The sequence below is a fragment of the Pelobates fuscus genome, chromosome 4 (genome assembly GCF_036172605.1).
Source record: "Pelobates fuscus isolate aPelFus1 chromosome 4, aPelFus1.pri, whole genome shotgun sequence".
NCBI classification, from domain to species: domain Eukaryota; kingdom Metazoa; phylum Chordata; class Amphibia; order Anura; family Pelobatidae; genus Pelobates; species Pelobates fuscus.
In genome coordinates this window covers 267,087,111-267,110,098 of record NC_086320.1, presented here as the reverse complement: position 1 = coordinate 267,110,098, position 22,988 = coordinate 267,087,111, and the positions used below count along the sequence as shown (strand labels likewise).

Genomic DNA, 22,988 nt, shown 5'->3' with positions numbered 1-22,988 from the left:
GGGGGTAAGGTATCGGCTTTCTTTTTGTCAAATACTGCCTTTAAATCTAGATACTGAGGCGGAATTTGTGTCTCTGTAGGATTGTCAGAGGTATTCGATGTATTAGTTAATCCAAGAGGTAAGACCTTCCGCAAGCATTTTTCTTGACAATTCTCTCCCCACGAAACTATCTCCCCTGATTCCCAATTGATAATAGGGTTGTGTCTCCTCAGCCAGGAGTACCCCAGAACTATGGGAATAGACGGAGAAGAAATGAGCATCAAGGATATATCCTCTTTATGCAGGATGCCAACAGTCAAGTTAATCGGTATGGTCTCATGAAAAATAACAGGCTCAAGTAACGGTCTACCATCGATGGCCTCAACAGCCAGAGGTGTCTCTTTTAACTGGGATGGGATAGCATGCTCGGCAGCAAAACCCTGATCTATAAAGCTCTCAGCAGCTCCAGAATCGATTAGTGCCATAGTCTTAACTACTCCCTTCTCCCACTTTAAAGAAACGGGTAACACAAGCCTGAGCTCCTTGTAGTTGTGAATAGAGGACAAAGTAGAAACACCCAAGGCCTGTCCTCTAGAGGAACTTAGGTGCGAGCGTTTCCCGAACGATTGGGACAATTTAGGCGTAAATGACCCCTGACTCCACAATACATACATAAACCCTCCCTTCTCCTGTACTGTCTCTCCCTTTCAGTGAGATGAGTACTGCCTATCTGCATAGGTTCAGGAATACGTAAGTCTTCGAACTCAGATATTTGAAAGGTAGGCGCTAGTTTAAAGGAGGGTCTACGGGTCCTATCTCGAGTGTTCTGCCTCTCTCTTAAGCGTTCATCAATACGAGATATAAAAGAAATTAAATCCTCCAAATTTTCAGGGAGTTCTCTAGTAGCGACCTCGTCAAGAATTACATCTGATAACCCATTCAGAAACACATCTATATAAGCCTGTTCGTTCCACTTAACTTCTGCCGCCAAGGATCTGAACTCTAGTGCATAATCCACAAGTGTTCGATTGTCCTGTTTAAGGCGCAACATTAATCTAGCTGCATTGACCTTTCTGCCAGGAGGGTCAAAAGTTCTTCTAAACGCAGCTACAAAGGCATTATAATTATAGACGAGTGGATTATCATTCTCCCATAAAGGATTGGCCCATCTCAAAGCTTTTTCAATGAGCAGAGTAATAATAAATCCAACCTTTGCTCTATCTGTAGGATAAGAGCGGGGTTGTAGTTCGAAATGGATGCTAATCTGGTTTAGAAAGCCACGACACTTCTCCGGTGACCCGCCATAACGTACTGGTGGGGTAATACGGGAAGAAGCACCTACAGTGGCTACCTCTAGACCTGAGACTGCAGGAGAGATAGAAGGAGTACGTGTCTCCTCAGGTGGATTACTAGCACGAGACAAAAGTGCCTGTAGTGCCAAAGCCATCTGATCCATCCTATGTTCCATGGCGTCAAACCTGGGATCCGAAGAACCAAGCTGACTGTTTGTACCTGCAGGATCCATTGGCCCTGTCGTAATGTCAGGATCGGGACAGGGATCCAACACGCAGAGTACAAAGAGTGGAAAGGTACGTATACCGGGCCTTAGAATGGCCGGACTAACGTACCGAGAGTAAAGAATAGTCAGAGGCAAGCCGAGGTCGAGGGAACGAGAAGACAGATAAGCGAGAGACAAGCCGGGTCAAGGGATAACAGAGAAACAGGGTAGTACAACGAGCCGAGTCAAAACCAAAAGAGCAAACTAGAATACCAGAGCACTGAGTGACTAGACAAGCTAGAACCACGACAGGGCAATGAGCTGAAGTAAGGAGTAAGCTTAAATACCCTGGTTCTGGATGGAAATCACGCCTCTGACAAGTGCCGATTGGATATCGGACACTTGAGTGACAGATTGCTCGTGCTAGCGTCATGACGTCACGTATTGAGCGTCCTGCTAGAAAAGGACGTGGATTCCTCGCGGCCGGTGTTTAAGTGACTGGATGAACCGCGAGGAACGGAGGAGACAGCTCGCCTGGACGGATACACCACCAAGTCTCTACCTCCCTTAGAGGTAGAGGCCTCAGGTACCCTGACAGTTTCATACCATGATGGCTTACTTATGTTGCTGTGACATTGTGAGCATACTTGTATTCATAAGCATGACAAAGAATTCTAAAATATAAAGAAAAACAAGAGGTCCAATGTGTGTGTCTTCGTTATAAAGGGACTTGTGCAGGACCAATACAATTACAGACCAAAAACAAGACCACAAATGTGCCCAGTTGTGACTGTGGCCTAACTGGATCAGTTTTCAAGATCTTTTATTTTAGCCTCACTTTTTTTGCCCAGACTTAATTTGCAAGTGAAAGTCACTGTAAGTATGAGTAAAAATATCCAGATAACTGCTTAATTGTATTAAAAAATCCCACCCAGCAGAGTCATTTTTTTATGATCATACAATTAAACATATTTTTCCACAAGATTAATCCATTGTAATAAAAAGCTTATATAGGTGAATAGTCTACTTTACAACAAATTCTTGATACCTACTTCTTAAAAGAAAATATACATATATACATTATATATATATACATTAATGCAGGCGACATGATGAAACATTTAGATAATCACATTCTAAAATAAAACTGTTTCTAGATTCTCATTTTACTATCCTATATACTGTCATATCTTTTTATTTTTTGCAACAGTAAAGACTTGGCCAAGTAATTATTTTTATGCATACCTGTGATATACTTTGCAATGCTGAAAACCTGAATTTTAAAATTATATTCTTTGAATAAATGCCTTGTAGGTGCAATAAAAGTGTGTTCAAAACAAAATAAATCACTGTTCCACCTCTAAGAACACACATTAATATATAACAGTATGCATTCCTATACTCTATATGCATTGCAAAGAAATACAGTTTACAGATTAGAGATACTAATCATTAACTTTAAAAATGTTAGTAGTAAAATATATCATCTTTTATAGTATATTTGAGACATGCAATAACCTGGATTAACCTACCTTGAAGGGCTTTCTTCTTTAAATATAAACAAACTTTTATGGCTTGCATAAATTGTGATTTATTTATTTTTTTGTCTTTTTTTTTTTTGTGTGTGCCAAATTTACACAATAGAGAATAAAATTAATTTAGACAAACACAGAGTAACTCTGCCCCCATGGCCCAGAGTCATAAAGGTCATAGAGGTACCTAAGATTCCTAAATATGTATTCTTTTGAGATAGCATTTATTTGATCCATTGTCAATTTACCCTAATTTGTCAGGATAGGAAGAGATTCTTGATTACAAAGCAAAGACCAACACTTTTCTACAAAGGGTACATTTATATAGTATTAGCATTTATAAAGTATTAGCAAGTTCTTAGAATGGCAAAAATACTCAGACTAAGTCTACACCCTGAGACAATAATGAAAACTAAGCCACATCTGGAAATATAGAAATTAGAACTACGAGAATACTAAACAACGTCAGGATCAAAAAACATACAGATCACAGTAACATGCAATTGTAGTTACAAGGGTCAATTAGGGGTGTCTGTGGCCAGGCGCCGCACTGTCCCACCGGGAAAGTTCCCATTTGGCCCACATAACCATAATGCGGCACAGGCAGCTGTCGATCGCACATTGACCCAGAGGTGCAATTGCCAGTGACAAGCAGGAGTGGAGCGCACAGCACAGTGCCAATCAAAGCATGTAGCATGGCCGAATGGACTGTAGGTAAAGAATCTTCGGTATCTTGTACCTAGTCTGACAAAAAGTGCTTACTGACCACGATGAGAAGCTTCCTGTCAGACCAGATAGAAGATACAGAAGGTCCTCCACCCTGGTCCACCTAGCCAATCTACATGGAGATGGTCAGCATGCACAGGGTGGGGGAGACCACAATGGGAGGTGGGGGAAAGAGGCACACAGAGGAGCTGATGATAAGAAAACAACACACAGAGTGGTTGGAGGGAAAAGGAGACTGAGGAGGAGTAAGCAACACACTGAGGGCCTGAGCAGGAGGAGGAAGAGACACACAGAGGGGCTGAGGAGGAGGAAGCAACACACAGAGAGGCTGAGGAGGAAGCGACACACAGAGAGGCTGAGGAGGAAGTGACACACAGAGATGCTGAGGAGGAAGTGACACACAGAGAGGTTGGAAGGAAAAAAAAAGAGGGGCTGGGGAGAAAGGCACACACATAGGGATTTGAGTGGAAGACACAGATGGGGCTTGAGGGCAGAGAAAGACACACAGGGGCATGTGGATGAAGACACACAAAATGGCTTAGGGGGGAAAGAGGGACCCAGAGGGGCTTGGGATGAGAAAGAGACACAGGGGGCTGTGGGGACACAATGGGGCTTGTGGGGGAGGAAGAGACACAGAAGGGCTGGGGAACACAATGGGTCTTGTGGGGGAGCCAGAGACACAAAAGGGCTAGGGGAACACAATAGGGGCTTGTGGGGGAGGAAGAGACATGCTGAGGGGATTAGAAAGGGGAATGAGAGAAACCCACAGGGGCGGAGGAAGAAGAACAAGAGAAACACATATAGTAAAAAATATATATAATTTTCCACCTCTACATCTGCACATTATGTTGGTGCAACACATCATTGGGCGGGTATTTTTTATTTTTTTTCCTAGGGCTGCTTTTAGTTCCCAATCAGACCAATTGTGTGGCTAAATGGAATTGGTTTATGTAGTGCCAATAGGTCCATGGCATACTGTGGGCCAAATAATGTGACCTTGCAAGTATAGCAGGAATAGCAGTGACTGATCAATACTTACCGTATATACTTGAGTATAAGACAAGTTTTTCAGCACATTTTTTGTGCTGAAAAACCCCCACTCGTCTTATACTCGAGTCAATTGTCTGTATTATGGCAATTTACATTGCCATAATACAGACAAGGACCGGGGGCTGGCAGGAAGCTGTAACTTACCTTTCCTGCAGCTCCTGTCAGCTCCCTTCTCTCTCCTCCGGTCCGTGCAGCTCCCAGGTCAGCTCCCTCTGCAAGTCTCGCGAGAGCCGCGGGGTCAGAGCGTTGCCACGGATTACCGTGGCAACGCTCCGCGAGACTTGCAGAGGGAGCGGACCTGGGAGCTGCACGGACCTCAGGAGAGAGAAGGGAGCTGACAGGAGCTGCTGTGAAGGTAGGTTACAGCTTCCTGCCAGCCCCCCTCCTACAGCCCATCCTCTGGACCACCAGGGAGTGAGAGCCCCCCTCCCTGGCCAGCTAACAAGCAGGGAGGGGGGACGAAAAAAAAATACAAATATTAATAATGAAAAAAAAATAATCTAAAAAAATAAAATATTAAAATAATAATAAAAAATGCCCACCCCCCACCAATGCTCTGCATCACACACACACACTGCACTCATACACACACTGCACTCATACACACACACTGCATTCATAATATACACACTGCACTCACACTGCATTTATACACACACACTGCACTCATACACACACTGCATTCATTATATACACACACTGTAAATAAATATTCAATTAATATAATTTTTTTAGGATCTAATTTTATTTAGAAATTTACCAGTAGCTGCTGCATTTCCCACCCTAGTCTTATACTCGAGTCAATAAGTTTTCCCAGTTTTTTGGGGTAAAATTATGGGCCTCGGCTTATATTCGGGTCGGCTTATACTCGAGTATATACGGTACTATTAAATTTAAGTTGTTTTTAGCATTACCTAAACAAATTCTACATAGAAATGGACAACTATAGACCATTATTCAACTTTTAGAACTTTTTAAATTGTATATAAAAATTGCGTTCAACTTTCCTTGTCACAGTTAATGAGCAGTCAAGGATAATGCAGTGACTTGCTTTTGAAGTAAATTTGGGCATGGCCAAATATATTTTTTTTTTTTTAACTCTTGTGCATCCTCTTTAGATGGAGCCTAATTCCTGCAGTCATCACTGGTAACGGCTGGGGAATTGACACTTCTTGATGGCCTCAGTGTCAAGAAGCGTCAGGTGTAGGAAAAATACTGAGACAAAATACAAGGGAACCTCAGAACTCGAACTTAGTCCATTCCAGAAGGCTGTTCAAGTTCAGATTTGTTCAAGAACCGAATCAACATTTCCCACAGGAATAAATGTAAATTTATTTGATCTGTTCCAAACCCCCAAAATTACAGTATTTTAACACAAATTTTACGGTTTAATAATGCCTTACATGTATAAAATCATATAGAAATAAAATAATAAATGCAATGTACAGTAAATGAAATGAAAATGTCATTTTACTTTACCTGTAATGATGAGAGTTGATGGCGTAAGTGGAAAGGAGAAGAGATACTATTCTTGGATGGGATATGTAACTGTTCTTCTGGCATTTAAAATGTATCTAAGGTGTGTCTAATTGAACATGTTTGTGGCATGATGTGTTCGGGTACCGAGGTACGTTTGCTTACCTAGACATTTTTTACACACAGTTTTAGTTCGACTTCCGAATTGTTCAGGACCGTTCACGTTCCGATGTTCCACTGTAGTCCCTACTTTGCCTTAGTATATGTTTTGTCAGTATGAGATTTCATCTGTATAAAATACTCATTTTGTGGGGCGAGGGGGAGGGGAGTTTGAAAGTGCCACGTTGATTAAGACGTGTCAGGGCATAGTTAGTTTGATCTTTTATTTTATTCTTAATCTCTTGTTGGTTCGCTGTTATTTCTCCATAAGTATCAGGGGAAGGGTACAGCTTGTTTATTCTCTCCAGACTGGCAAGACGAATATAGAGATCAGCTAGTGGTTTACCCGGCTTTTGTTTCAAATATATTTCTAGTTTAATCAGATAACCCCTAAGAAAACATGTAATCAAACACCATAACGTAAAATCTGAACCGTGTTATTGTTTTCCTGGAGAAAGGACTCAGTAGATGTTCCTTATTAGACTCAGAAGTGAATATGAAATCCTACAACTTCCATTTAAAATAACTTTTATAATATGGATTTTAACCCCTTAAGGACCAAACTTCTGGAATAAAAGGGAATCATGACATATCACACATGTCATGTGTCCTTAAGGGGTTAAAGAAATAAATGCATGGGCATGGTCTGACCAACTTATATTCCCTATTTGTCAACACAGATATCTAAAGATGTAGCTTTCATAAAGAAAAAGTCGATTCACGAATATGAGACATGGGGATTTGAATAAAAAGTAAAATATCACCTGGGCTCACACACATGATCGAGCATCCTGCACGGACTGACACACGGAAAGCATCGCACTACCATAGCTGAGTATTGCTTAAACCATAACCAGACATTGACTCCCAGGGATCCCTGAACTTTAACCCACAGGTCTTACCTACCAACTCATGCTAAATCAAATATTCAGAGACCCCTCTCCATACCTCAGCAATCTCCTTCATTTATATTTCAGCTGTAAATAAGGTCGGTAGTGATTTCTCTTGAATTGCCCATAACTGCAGATATCTCGACTATAGCAATGCATGTGTGTCCCTAAACGTACTATTGCATCTACAGGGGATAAATTCCCCTACACCGGGCCTATAACTTGCAACCCAATGTTTCCTGTTTACTTACTGTACACGCCTAGCTGGCCCATATCAGCACAGCCTATTGCCTAAACAGCTGCCAGATAATCTTGATGCTCCCTTCCACGATGTCAGCCTAAGCTCAGACATGTAGGTTTATCATCCTAGTTTAGTCTTCGCTTGGTGGGCCTTATTATACTGCCTTTACCCAGAAACTAACCATCAGGTTTAACACATCCCTCGAGTCCATCAGCTTAGTTCAAGTTACCATAGTTTACATGTGTGCATTGGTTTGGTACTGGCTGACTGACTTAGCCTGTTTAATTTTACCTTTGGTTTTTCATACTATGTCTTATGCATAAGGAAGCCTCACTGTGATGCAGCAAGCATACACTCCCATGTAGACCGCAAGATAGTGACAACACTAGGCTTCCCCAACATGTTTTAGCTTCTCTTGTCCTCATGTGTAGAATTTAAAGTTTTTTATATATTTTTCTTTATTCTAATCCATTTGTCTAGACCAACTCTCGATATAGCTACATGTTATATGCTCCCTCAAACTAGACATCTCTGACTAGCATGTTATAATCTACATTTAACACAAAAAAATGTGCAAGAAATCTGAATGTCATGATAATGCCATTTCATATATGTAAAAGCTTGTGTTTAGTCCGCTGTCGTGGCATGACCAACCTGTGGTGTTGAATATTTGCACAATAAAATAAAGATTGACAAAAAAATAAATAAAATAAAAATGTAAAATATATTTCTTCAGGATGCGGATATATATCTATATAAATATCATATAAATGATATCTAAGTATAGAGTTTGCATCTGGTCTCTCTTATTAGTTTTATTATTAGCAGATCTCTTTCTGTCTTACTCAGACCAAGCTATACAATGCATTTCTCCAGCTAGACAAAAGTACCTTTAGAATATTGTTCCACTATTTGCATTGTAGAAACAAAAAAAAGTAATTGGATGGTCTGAAGGCACATATAAATTTACTAAGGTGAATAATAGGGATCGACCGATCATCGGTTTTGCTGATAATATCGGCCGATATTCAGATTTTTTGTAAATATTGGTATCTGCCGATAATCACCGGTAATACTGATAATGAGGTGGGCTGGCACGTCCATAAGGCGGCACAAGTGGCCGCCTTAGGAAACACCGGCCTGGGGGGTGCTAGAATAGAGTGATCGGCAGGATCTCTGTGTAGCGTGGCCGAGCAGAGCAGTGCGCACCATGGTACAGGAACTTATGTTTCCTGTACCCAGCTGGACTTAAAGGAAGTGCTCACTGAGATAGCACTTCCTGTCTGTCCGGCCAGGTACAGAAACCTAAGTTCCTGTACCGCGGGAGACACGACAGGGCGAGGAACACTTTGGGACGGGGGGGGGGGGGGGGGCGGGGGAATGAAATAACACAATGGGAGAGGGGAGAGGGGGAGAGGGAAAGAACAGTATGGGACAGGGGAGGAGGGGGGAGAAGGAAAGAACACTATGGAACAGGGGAGGGGGAGGAGGAAAGAATACTATGGGACAGGGGAGGGGGGAGGTAAAAACACTATGGGACAGGGGAGGGAGAAAAGGAAAAACACTATGGGGCAGGGGAGAGGGGAGAAGGAAAGAACACTATGAGACAGGGGAGTGGGCAAGAAAGAACACTATGGGAGGGGGAGGAGAAGGAGAGAACAGGCACGGGGGGAGAACACTATGGAACAGGGGAGGGGGGAAGAACACTATGGGACAAGGGAGGAGGGAAGAACACTATGGGACAAGGGATGGGGGAAAGAACACTAGGGGGGAGAGAGAGGAACGTTAAGGGAGGGCACTAAAGTACAGGGAAGGGAAATGAAACACTGGGGTAAGGGGGGGCACTAAAAGAGAAGAGAGAGGAACATTAAGGTGAAGGGGGGGACTAACAGACAGGTAAGGGGGGTGGGGGGAGTTCCTACCGCAAATTTACACACACACACTGCATCCACTAAACAAACACACACACACACATTACATCCACTACACAAACACACACACACTGCATCCACTAATTAAATACTTACTGCCGCCACTACACACAAACACAAATATTCTTGAACACATAAAACAAATCTGACTGGCATGTATATTTTGTGCATTTACCGGAAAAAAAAAAATGCAATAAAAAATAAATAAATAATAACCATGTTCAGTTAACAGTAGATTTGTGAAGAAATTTTCTTTTTTTCAAAACGGTAAATGTACAGAATATCGGTAAGCTAACGGCCTGAAAGTTCCCAGATTATCGGTATCGGCTTTAAAAAAAATCAATATCGGTCGATCCCTAGCACTGAATACGATACCATTGACTTTACAAATTAAAATCAATTATCTCCCCAAATCGTCAGCGATATGATAGATATATTCAAACTCAACCCCTGAAGAAATTATTATAGCCACCCCCTGTTTGTTTTTTGCCCAGCAAGCTTGATGTATATATAATTCAATATTTACGAAATTTCACAATCTTATACCCCTGTCCTTCCCGTGTGTTTCCTGAGTAAAAACAATATCTATATAATGTCTGTTCAAAAGATCCAAAAGTCTTGCTCTTTTAAAAGGGGAATTCACAGAAAATATACTCATTATTTTAACAATATGATATCTAAGCTTAAAGATCGTCCCAGATAACTCGCTAATCTCTACTGCTTCCTGTCACTCCCAAGTATTGTAAATGTTTATTATGTTATATTCTGATGTCATCTGGGTAAGGTATATAATGTAGGTTACCTAGATCACATCATAATTCTTTGTAGTTGTATGTATATATTGGTATGAAATATCCGATTGTACTGTCTTTGTTTGTTTATATAACAGTGTAATTGAAAATGAATTTATTCCAACAATAAAAAACATTAAATACTAAAAGGGGAATTCAATCCCTGTGAATTTATGGTAATGAATTTTGATAACATGTATCCTCATTTTCCCACCCTTGAGGGCCACCATCCCATTCCAACCATAGTAGCCATGTATTCTATAATATCCAGAATCTGTCCACAAACAATAACAGTCAATACAATGCCTATACAAATAGGCACCACAGACATATATCCTAATAGCATTCAGATGGAATCGGACATATTCCATCCAATGCTAAAAAAAAGTCAGGAAAGAGACAGGTAAATAGATTTGTATATTAAAATGATATTCTCACACAATGATGCTAAACCTATTACATAAATATCTATATATCAGAGTTCAGAAACCTGCACCTCAACATTAGACAAAAAAAAAAAAAATAATATATATATATATATATATATATATTTTTTTTTTTTTTTAAATCATCATCATGCGATCATCTTCGAGCTCTTGCTATTTTCTCTTTCTTTCACTTTCTCCCCACTTCCCCCTCGCTGTGCATGGCGTCATAGGTAGATCAAATGGATTTCACCCAGAAATGCGTGAAACTACTATATCATCTATTTTAAAAACAGGCAAAGATCCTACTAAGGTAACCAAGATCCATCTTAAGAAAACTCCCTCTATCATTATATATGAATATTACATACTTCCTAGAGCAAGGATTACTGGTCTATTTTTCACCTCTTTGAACTTTAAGATTCAAAATGGGGCGGAGCCTGTCACTGAACCGGACCGGACGCGAGTAACTCTGGGGCGGGGACCTTGAAGGAAACGCAGCGGAGCTGTGTCCATGGGGCGCAGAAACCAGAAACCCACACCCGGGAATGCACCAGAACAAAGGGACATCGGAGCTATGCTCCAGCGGCACACCTCAGCCAAGATGGCGGCCGCCAAACACCCACCTTCACCAGAATCTCCCCACACAGCTGCTCCTGCATCATCCCAGCTACAGAGTCCAGCAGAGGACACACAGCAACAGCCCACAGCATCAGCAGGTAACACTGAGCCTGCAACCAAACAAGACCTCCAAATCCTATACACCATGCTACAGGACATTCAAGGCCTACTTGCTGCTGACCTGCCCATCCTAAAATCCTCCATGCAACAACTCACAGGCAGACTGGAGGCAACTGAAGCAGATGTTAAAGTGCTCCGCCAAGACACCTCCACCTTGCAGACATCCATAATCCAACTACAGGCAGCCCATCAGGCTCTTTCACTACAGGTGGCAGCGCAGGACAGGTACCACCGCAACCACGTAAAGATAAGGGGCATCCCGGTCACCGTTCCTCAGGAGGAACTGCCACACTACGTGAGAAGGATGCTAGTCACAGTGCTGCCACCTGCCACCGCAAAAAAAATAAACATCGCTGGGTGTATCGCCTACCGACGCCCACCACCACCACTGCCACAGCATCAGGCGACGCCATACTCCGCTGCGCACTACCTCAAGACAAGGGGCAAATAATGACAGCGGTAAGGAACAAGACCCCGCTTACATTTGAGGACTCACAATTGTCCTCTTACCAGGACTTATCCAAAGCCACCCCGCAGTGGCGAAAATCCCTGAACCCTGTCAGCACCCGATTACGGACAGCAGGAGTATCCTACAGGTGGGGACCCCCACGATCCCTCCTTGTCTCACACAAGGGGACCATACAAAAACTAACCACAGGGAATGATATCCCAGCGTTCCTCGGACTCAAATAGCACCCACGGATGGGACCCATCCAATGTGATACCATTTGTGCCAAGATCTGCAGCCGACGGCCCGCCGGACACCTGACTGGAAGGGACACTTCCAGCCCCGACCTAAACCCACTGGAGGGACTCGCTCAACCAGCAGCCCTAGGCTGCACAGTTGCAGAGTTGCAAAGTTTTACAGCTATGATTTTGTTCACTTGTTTTTACCGTTCTTTTTGTATATTTTTGTTTATCAATGTAGAATCACCCACACGAAGCCGCGATCTTTGACCTGGGTCGCCCAGGAATAGGGAGATCAGGCTCACTATAACACAACCAGGCATTCATGACGCAATGCCATCTATGGCCCTAGTCTGGTTCTATACAGCCACACATACTCAGTCACCGAATCGTCAACCCCCCTCCCCCCCCCCCGATACCCCCTTGGTCAGGGCAACACCTTCACCGAGAGGTTAGCCACGCACATAGGCAGTCATCTCCCCCCCCCCCCTAAAACGAGGAGGGCAGCACTCAAACCACTGACACCCTAACACAGAAACCGCTAGATCTAACTCAAGGCCTGTACCTGGTCCCAAACCTGCTGTCACATAGAGACAGGTCTATTAACGGTGGTTCCACCCCTCACTATCTGCTATAGCATGGTATACCTCTCTGTTCGCTACACTCATTTATAGCTACCAGTCTATGAGTTGATCTCAACTAATAAGCGATTACGTCTTGAACAAATGCCTATCTGTAGGTCTAGATTTCCTATCCACCGGCAAGCTGTAAACAGCTCATCAGTTCAATACCCAGATTAAACCTTGAACCTCGTAATCATAATCAGTGCGTAGCCAGTGGTAGTATCCTCTCTACTCTTCTCCCACCCCAAGCGCTGAATACCACTTATCATTAATGTTTTCCTTCCCCTTATAAAAAAAAAGTGCAGCAATCTCAACATGTATAATATTACTCCTTGTGACATCTTGTACTGCTCTTTATTGACATGTTTATGTTTCCTATGTACTTAACAATGCACTACCAAAATAAAGAATTAAAAAATAAAAATAAAAAAATTCAAAATGGTACCCATCAGGGCTGCCGACTGGCACCCCGTCTTTATGTTCTTACAGTAGAGACATTGGCAGCCCTTCTGGGAAAGACATCGTCAATTAAAGGAATTGTGGTAGGTTGACAAGACCATTTGGTTTCCCTCTATGCTGACGATATACTTTTAACATTGTCATCTCCTGAATCTTCTTTTATCGAAGCTCTAAAGTTAATACAGACATTTAGTCTCTTTTCTAACTATAAACTTAATTTTTCTAAAACTCAAATAATGTATTTTTATATTTCTAATTCTAATTTTCAAACTCTAAATGAAAGCTATGGAACGTTGAAGTGGTACAATATTTAGGAATTAAACTTTGTTCAGACTCTAAGTCTACACTGTATAAAATTTATTTGGAGCTGATTATAGATCTTAAAGAGACAATAAGTAGATGGAAGGGCCTAGAGATTTCTTGGCTTGGACGAATAAATATCCTTAAAACATATTTGGTCGGAAAAATATTAAGTATCTTTTTAGCGTTATTTCGATCCCAGTACCACTCAAAATAATAAAAGATATGGAAATTATATTATCTACATATGTTTGGGGAGCCATGAAGCCAAGAGTCCCTGGGCCTATACTTAAAAGGAAAATAGACTCAGGAGGACTCGAATATCCAGATTTACAAAACATTCCTGATACTTGTATGCTTTCCCATTTATATATGTTAAATATTAAAAGACATACAGATTTGGTATGATACAAGTTAGAAAGAAGCAAATGTGGAAGGACTGATCCTTATTCATTTCGCGGGGTAGATTATAAACATTTCAGACAACGAAAAATTCCGAGCCAAATTCTGACCAGACTGATGGACTGTTTTTTTAAATTTAGAAAAAGGTTGGAAAACAGTCAAACCTTAAATGCTATCAATGCACCTTCTTCAGTTTGGGGTACAAAATAATATTCATGGGGGGCGGAGCCTGGATGTGGAGCTGATCAGACAAACTTTCTGTGAGCTCCCGGGCCTGGGCCCGATAATCGACTGCAAACAGGGGCAAAAAGCCTTGGATCGAACCGCAACCCACCTCATCTTACTCTATTGAGGCTGGTGAATCGGGGGATACCTTTCAAGCCCAAGTACCCGTCAGAATGACCGAGCCGAGGCTTGGGGCCTACAGCATGCAGGGCATGGTAGAGACGGCCGCTCTCCCAGCCCATCAAGACAAGCAACACCCACGGTACCCGGCTCCCCCCCCCCCACAGGACCGGCAGGGGTTATCCCGGTCCAACTAGCTCCGATCCACACACCTCTGTGGTCTCTGAGGACTTGCACGAACCTTAGCCAACTACAATGCCTGCAGACGGATAACCACTATAACATGGCGGATGCACAGCCCAGCAAAATTCACGTGTCTCCAGAGAACCGCTACGGCACTACCGAGCCCCTATCTTTCCGCTGGAACAAACTGCTCGACAATTTCTGGGCACGGATTGAGGCCAGACACACTGCAGCACAAACGCAACAGTGAAAGAGCTGGAGCACCACCATTACACAGAGAGACGATGGCCGGAAAGGGAGTTGGAAACCCTCGGGCACTGCCTCGATGAAGCAACCCACCATTAAAAGCATTAGCCCATCCAAGCCAAAGGCCACTAAGGGGAAGACCCCAACGCATCACCCACGCAGACCAGGGCCAGATTAAGAGCCCAGTGGGCCTGGTGCTGACAATTATGATGGGCCTAATTACAGGATCATATCGACCAAAAACAGTAAAACACTCCCAAGCGTCATGTATCTGATGGAGATGGTGCTGGAGAGAAAGAAAACAGCAGCTATAAGAAAACACATACCCTAGGCTAATCTCTCACTAATTTATGTTTTCATCTTTCAAGCAAATCCATAACCCCTAACAGCAGTGTCCAGTCAAGCAGGAAGTCAATGGGCACGGTAAAAGGGTGTGCCACTGACACAAATCACGTAACCTGCCAAAAGGGGCGAACATGCCCAAAAAGAGGACATGTCTGCCCAAAGAATTAGGCCAGCCTGGCATGAATGCATGTCAGGCTGCCTGACAATCATGCAGCTGGCCAACTAAGGGCATACTTTGCAGACAGCACCCGAGCTTGGCATAAATGCATCTAATGATGCGCTCGCTCAACGCTTTCTAGAGACTGTCCCCTAGCACTCGCGGGTCCACTTGTCTCCTTACCTTCTTACTAGCAGGTAGAAGCTCCTGGTATAAAGTCTGGGACAGAGAAAAGCTGTGTGTAGTGAAAGGGAACATGCCACAGTGTTAGAGAGACCAACGTCTGCATTACCTTAAAGGATCACTATAGGGTCAGGAACACAAACATGAATTCATGACCCTATAGTGTTAACACCACCATCTAGCCCCCCTGAGCCCCTCATGCCTCCATTAATATAGCAAAATCTTACTGTATTCAAGCCTGAAGCTGTAACTCTGCATGCTGTTAGACTCAGAAAAACAAGCAGTCTGCTGACATCATTAGAAGTGGTGGCCTGATCCAATCACAGTGCTTCACCATAGGATTGTCTGAGACTGACAAAGAGGCAGATCCGGGGCAGAGCCAGCATGATTCAAACACAGCCCTGGCCAATCAGTATCTTCTCATAGAGATTAATTGAATCAATGAATCTCTATGAGGAAAGTTCAGTGTCTGCATGCAGAGGGAGGAGATACTGAATGTTTGGATACATTTTAGGCAGCCATGACCCAGGAAGGATCTCTAACAGCCATCTAAGGAGTGGCCAGTGAAGTTATCACTAGGCTGTAATGTAAACACTGCATTTTCTCTAAAAAGACAGTGTTTACAGCAAAAAGCCTGACGGTAATGATTCTACTCAACAGAACAAATTCAATAAATTATAGTTGTTCTGGTGACTATAGTGTCCCTTTAACTATATTCATTGTCAGCCAGTCCACACAAGTTTTGTTCCCATGCATCCCTCTTAAGTTTCCATACTTAAGTAAGAGTATGTGAAAAGTAGTTAGGGTTGCCACCTTTCTTGGAAAAACATACCGGCCTTGCTAATTTGCATAATTAAATATGTATGGGTGACATCACATGATGTAAATCACAAGGAGTGACATAAGAGAAAATGCTGTAAAATCACCAAAAAAACTACTTAGTTTGATTCTGCTGTTTAGATGGATACCTCCCAGTGCCCCTATGTCTCCCAGTGCCCCCATGTGTCGATTACTCCAGGTCTCAGTGTTCCTATGTATCAGTGTCTCAGTGCCCCATGTCTCCAAGTGTCCCTAGTGTCGTGTCCCCAGGTCTCCCAGTGATCCTATGTATCACAGTGTCTCAATGCCCCATGTCTCCCTGTGTCCCCATGTATCCCAGGGTCCCCATGTCACTAGGACACTAGGAAGACGGGGAGACCTGGGGACACGGGGGGACCAAGGGACACGGAGACACCAGTGACACTGGGAGACTAGGGGACTCTGGCTGGGACACATGGGGACACTGGGAAAATAGGGGATACTTGAAGACATGGGGACACAGACACCAGGGACACAGACACTAGAGACACTGGCTGGGGGACATGGGGACATTGAGACATGGGGGCACTGGGAGACATGGGGACACTGAGACACCAGGGCCACAGACACTAGGGACACTAGCTTGGAGACATGGGGACATTGAGACACTTGAGGCACTGGGAGACATGGAGGCACTAGGAGACATGGGGACAGTGAGACACTGGCAGACTGGGGGCACTGGGAGACTAGGGGTCACTGAGACGCCAGGGACACTGGCTGGGAGACATGGGGACACTGAGAGACATGGGGACTCTGTGTCCCCATGTGTCTCTGTGTCATAATGTCTCCCAATGTCCCTTAGTGTCTCAGTGTATGTCTCCTTGCAGCCTTTCCCCCCATCCCTTACTACCCTGAGCTGTAGGCTGTCTCTGCAGGGTGGGAGCTGCTGTCTGGACTCTCTGTAGCTGCTCCCCTGCGGATCAGTGATTAGAGATAGGCAGGGAGGGATATGCTGGAACTTCCTATCCCTGCCTCTCTCCATAAACAGCGACCCCTACTGGCCAGTGCTGGTTTTGCATAGTAATCTCTTGTTTATACTGAGAAAAATACCAGCATTTGGATTGCCAATATCACTGTAATATTGGAACCAGCCAGGCAGCCTCAAATACTGGCTGTGCCAATAAAATAAAAGCCAGGTGGAATCCCTAAGAGTAGTGTGTAAAAAAAAAAAAAAAAAAAAAAAAAAAAAAGGCAATTTTTTTTTTTTTTTAAATCAATGGGCCTATTCCATGGGCCTGGGCCTGGAGCTGCAGCTCCATCAGCCCCTATGTTAATCCGGCCCTGACGCAGACGGAGGTCTGAACGCAGCTGGCGGCGCAACACCAACCAGGCCCCCAGATCTGTACCGATGGGAAAGGACCCGATCCCCAGAGGCTGCCGAGTCCGTGGGAACAAGATGCCGGCCTTGCCACAGGCACAGAGCTGGAGGGAGGGACCGACCTGTCTGTGGCCAACAGTCGTCACCTGTACCTACTCGGAGCCACCGATGCAGCCCCCCCTGGAGGAATAGGATAACCTGCTGACACGCGAGCTGTCCATTCACTACCCATGAACGGACGCTATCCAGAGGCACAAAGACGCTGACACATAGGCTCTGAAACCCCAAACCGATGCAGTCCTCGTTTAAATAAGTATATGGCCCCACACATAATGTATGCTCCTATGATAAGCTCCCAACCATGCACCAGCATTACACAACATATCTACTTACAGATACTCCATCTAGCATCACGACACCCAACTTGACACTTAAACTTGCACTGTACCCTGCTATATGGCGGTCCCTCCAATCACTGTCTAAACCACAGTTGTTTAATTTCTGTTTGTTGCCTAAGTAAATCGAGATAATGCCTGTTTACACAATACCCACGGAGGTACGTCTATCGTTAGAAATGCATGTTATAGGCTCACTCATCCAAATAATCTCACAAGCATGTCCTCTATCTCTTGTAACCATTCTTGTTAAGGTCGAGACACGTCAGACAGTCAAAGCCTATTTCTTGGTATACATATGAGCTCAGCTCGACTAGACTGTTAGCAGTCATGTTGTAATAACACTGACCTAGCATTAGAAGTTGCCTATCGGCTGTCAAGCTAATTGTGTATAATGGCCATATGCGCCCGGCTAAACTGAGAGGGCAAAGTTCTTTAAAGCATAAAACGAAGAAGATACTTATGTGAGAAAATACCGATGTTATCAACTACTGTGTTCAGCATGTTTAAGTTTTATTACTTTTAAAAGAAAAAAACTGAGGCATTGTTTCTTTGGGAAATGTTATTCTTTGTTGTGATCTCCTTAAGGTGTATTTATACTTGCACATTTCCCTTCTTTTACTTCTGTATCCCAACTTATTTGCCTTAATAAAAGAAAGATTTACAAAAAAATTAAAAAAATATATATATTTTCATAGATTTTAATAACATATTTAATAATGATAGGAAGGTCAATTTCTGTGACCTTAAAGGGATACGCCAGCTAGTTCCTTATTCTTGTTTTAACACTTCTATTCCCCACTTTTTGTCCAAATATGCTTTAAAAATACTAAAAACCTACCTGCAGCCTTATATATTTAAGCATAGTTAGTGTAAATCACATAGATACTTCCATCGTTCAGCTGTACAGTATGTAACAATCAGTGTAGTAATATAAAGTACATTTATTTATAACATATTTTACCAGGAAGGATAGATTGTGATTTATCTCCTTTTTAAAGTATGCCCTGAGCGCACAAATCAGCATATCAGCTAATCCGATATCAATTACCAGGCTCAAACACTACAGCAATTACCATCATATTATATGAAAGAAATATACATCACAGAAAAGTTACAATTCAAACATTAAACAGTAATACAAGAGAACAAAGTTAATATACAACGTTACCAGCCTATTGCATCATAACACAGTTACTATTATTAAAGAGAAGCTTTATGCATTGCACCAATGTTACCAAATGTACACGGACACTAGGATTATGCAATGGAATCAGTATATAAATATTAGAAGAATACTTTAAACACCAAGCACAGCATATGTGCATTTGATTGGTCCGGCTTCATATTTATACTGTAGATTTTTCTAGCTTCAAATCTCTTTTTTATGGTTAAACAAAACAAAAGTACAACTGTCACTGCTTTTTACATCATAGCTCTGCATATTCCCTTTACACAAAACATCATCCTGATTAAAGTATTTAATATTAGCACTCTTTCAGCATATAATTTAATTATGTCAGCTGCCCTTAAATCCATACCACCACTGGAAGGTAGGAAGCAGAACAAGTTTTGAGAATGGCAGTAGGGCATATACCAGTCTCCACCCTTTTAAAAAGGGGGTACTTTAGTCCCTTTCTGGGTGCCAGTGTGAATAACACTGCTCCAGTGTAGACACACATAGCCTGAGTTAATTCCATGCAGCAAGAGTGCATTTAATGAAGTGCCTGCCCTCCTCCTGTTTGGAAAATGTCTCTGGTGTCCCGGCATAAGCATACATTGCCCACATAACCAATAAGGTGGAGAGCTTTATTTGGTCATTCTTTGATGTTAAGCAACTGAGCCATTTATTTATCATATTAGCACACATATTTTACTCATGTACAGTGAATCACTAAGGAAAAAGGAAGCAATCCATATTTATTATTCTTCAGCTATAATTTAGAAAACAAATACAAAAACATATTCTTACCATGATCAATTGAAACATAACAGGAACAAGCTTATTTTCTTCAAGGACCCTGCAAGACAAATACATACGATTATCTAAAGGTTATAAACATGTGCCAAGAAATATTCTGCCTTAACTATTGCCCAGCTAATTATGTTAAGCAAGCATACTCAAATCATTTTACTACCACTTGGCTGATTCCACTCTGTTGAGAGCTGATCTGTCCTACAGAAAAACAAACCATGCACACCTGTAGCACATGGGTTCCACATAATGGATATACACTGTGAGGTCAGCACACAGATTACATCACAAACTGATCAATGCAATTATGTGCAAACAGGCCACATCAAACTTATGCTTGCTTGGCCATGCTTATGAAGACAGATAAAAGGAAAAATAAATCTAGCATTTTACATCAAAATGGCAGGTGATAGGTTTAACAGCGGGTACCTATTTTCAAATGCAGCCAGACAATATCAAACTTTGTGACTCAATGCCATCACACAAAGACAGTCCTTCAAACAAGCAATCACGATACATCATGCACATTCTTTCCTTGCAAGGATTTGCTCGCCATAACTCTTCCCACCAGCTTTGTGAAGAAGCTGTACATGGTAATCTGGGTTGTGAAACACTAGATGTCAGCATTGGGGGATTTTCACCAGGGTACAAGATGTTTTTTTTTTGTTTGTTTTTTAATATGCTGAGAAAGGATGTGCATTGTGAGGTCAGCACAGGATGTCACTTTTAGGGAGGATTTGTATGGCATGCTAATAGATTTGTTCATGTTTGTATGATGTCAAGAAAAGGAGTGAGTAACTTGATGTAACGAAAATATACCCCAACACGCATGATTCAACTCAACAGAAGACAACACAGAGGGGAGATACGTCTACCAAACCTTAGAATGGCCGGACTCGACGTATATGAGAGGAGTACAGAGTCAGGAGCGATCAGAGGTCAAGGACACAAAGAGACAGCGTAAACTAAGACTAGCCGGGGTCTGGTATACAGTAAACAGCAAGCCGGCAAACAGAACAGATAAGGATAAAGAGATAACGTAGTCAGAAACAAAGCCATGGTCAAGTACGAAGGAACACAACTGAACACAACAAGCACTAAAGGGAACTGAAATAGAAACCACGATAGGGCAAGGAACTAAGGGGAAAAGGTGAGTATATATACCTTAACATCTATTTTGATTGGCCCCTGTCATATCCACGCCCCCAAAAGGTAAGTGTATGGGGAGTGTGGCATGACAGGGACCAATGGGAGGTCTTTGCCAATTTAGGTTCCCACTGTCCCTTTAAGAGCGCGCCCGATACCCGCGGCACACTCTTAGAGTCAGGCGGGACACGTGACCGCTTCTCGCGGTCACTGCCCGCCTTCCTGTCACAGACGGCGGATGAGCCGCGCGCGCCTCGTGCAGCAGCAGGGCCGCGCGCGCCTCGTGCAGCAGCAGGACCGCGCGCGCCTCGTGCAGCAGCAGGACCGCGCGCGCCTCGTGCAGCAGCAGGACCGCGCGCGGCTTGAACAGAGGACCCCGGCCGGCCCCTGGAAAGGGTAAGTACCGCTACACTTGAATATTAAGGTTACTCTGGTCCGGTATACTGTAAATCATAATTGAAAATTGCAAGGGACAAATTAAACCATGTCATGTCATGTCATGTCGAAGTCAGTGATATTTATAGAATAAAGATGAGAAATGACAGTGACAATGATGACAACTGACAGTGACCACACTTCTCCCTAGTCACTTTAGTACTCATACTGTGATAGAACAGGAGTGAAATATTTCGTTGGTGAGTTTCCAACCAGTGCATATTATCATTATTATTATTATGTATTATTATTATATGTATAGTGCTTTACAATGGGTGGACTAACAAACATGCAATTGTAACCAGACACGTTTGACACACAGGGACAGAGGGGTTGAGGGCCCTGCTCAATGAGCTTACATGCTAGAGGGAGTGGGGTATAGTGCCACAAAAGGTAAGGGAAGTATTAGGGAAGTATATTGGTAGAATAGTACTCACTGAAGATTTAGAGTGTGTTTTTTGTTTTTGCTTTTTTAATTGACAGTTGCAGGAGAGGGATCAGTTGTGAGCCATAAACAGTTGAACTGATACACTTTTGTAAAAAAGTGAGTTTTTAATGAGTGGAGACTGGGTGAGCGTCTCACGGAAAAGTGAAGGGAGTTCCACAGAGCGGTGCAGCCCTAGAGAAATCTTGAAGGCAAGCAACAGAGATGGGAGTATGAACAAAGGATAGACATAGGTCTTCGGCAGAGTGTATGGGTCCAGACTTGTGTATTAGGGAGGATAGATAGGTGGGAGTAACATTATGTAGAGATTTGAAAGCAAGAACCAGCATTTTATATTGAGCCCTGTATCTTACGGAAAGCCAATGCAGGGACTGACAGAGGGGTGAGGCATGGGAGGTGCTGGCGGACAGAGAGATGAGCCTTCGCCACCGCATTCATTACAGACTGCAATGGGGCAAGTTGGGGGCACATAAGACCACTGAGAAGTGGATTGCAGTAGTCCGGGCGAGAGAGGACAGTGGCATGGATCAGCACCTTAGCCGCATCTTAAGTGCTAAGTCGGGCGGATGCGAGCAACGTTTTTGAGGTGGAAGCGGCAGGATTTGGCGATCGACTGGACATGAGGGGTGAAGGAAAGGTAGGAGTAAAAGAGAACACCTAGGCTGCGAGCCTGCGTGGAGGAGCTGATGGTAGTGCCATTAAAGTTGAGGGAGACAGAAACGGGAGTAGCAACACTTGAGGTAGGAAAGACCAGAAGTTTTGTTTTGGACAGGTTGGGTTTGAGTCTCGTAGACCAAGATGACGGAGGACGAGAAGAAGCTGTTGATGATCAACAGTGTCAAAAGCAGCGGAAAGGTCAAGGGGAATTAGGATATAATAGTGACCACACGATTTTCAGGCAAGTAGATTGTTGGATACTTTGGTCAGAGACATTTCCACACGTTGTTGAGCGCAGAAACCAGACGGAAGTGGGTAGAGCTGAGAGTTGGGCTCGAGGAAGTCTGTCAATCTCACATACACAAGTCTTTCAAGGATCTTGGACGCAAA

The 22,988-nt window shown here is 43.1% G+C and overlaps 1 protein-coding gene across 1 annotated transcript in view; it reads right to left on the bottom strand.

The window, feature by feature from the left end:
- ULK4 (unc-51 like kinase 4) overlaps nucleotides 1-22,988 on the bottom strand; it is a 953,247-nt gene that overhangs the window by 472,377 nt on the left and 457,882 nt on the right. Inside the window, exon 30 of the mRNA XM_063452087.1 lies at nucleotides 19,913-19,961. Coding sequence (XP_063308157.1) covers nucleotides 19,913-19,961 — 49 coding nt within the window. The remainder of the gene's footprint in view (nucleotides 1-19,912; nucleotides 19,962-22,988) is intronic.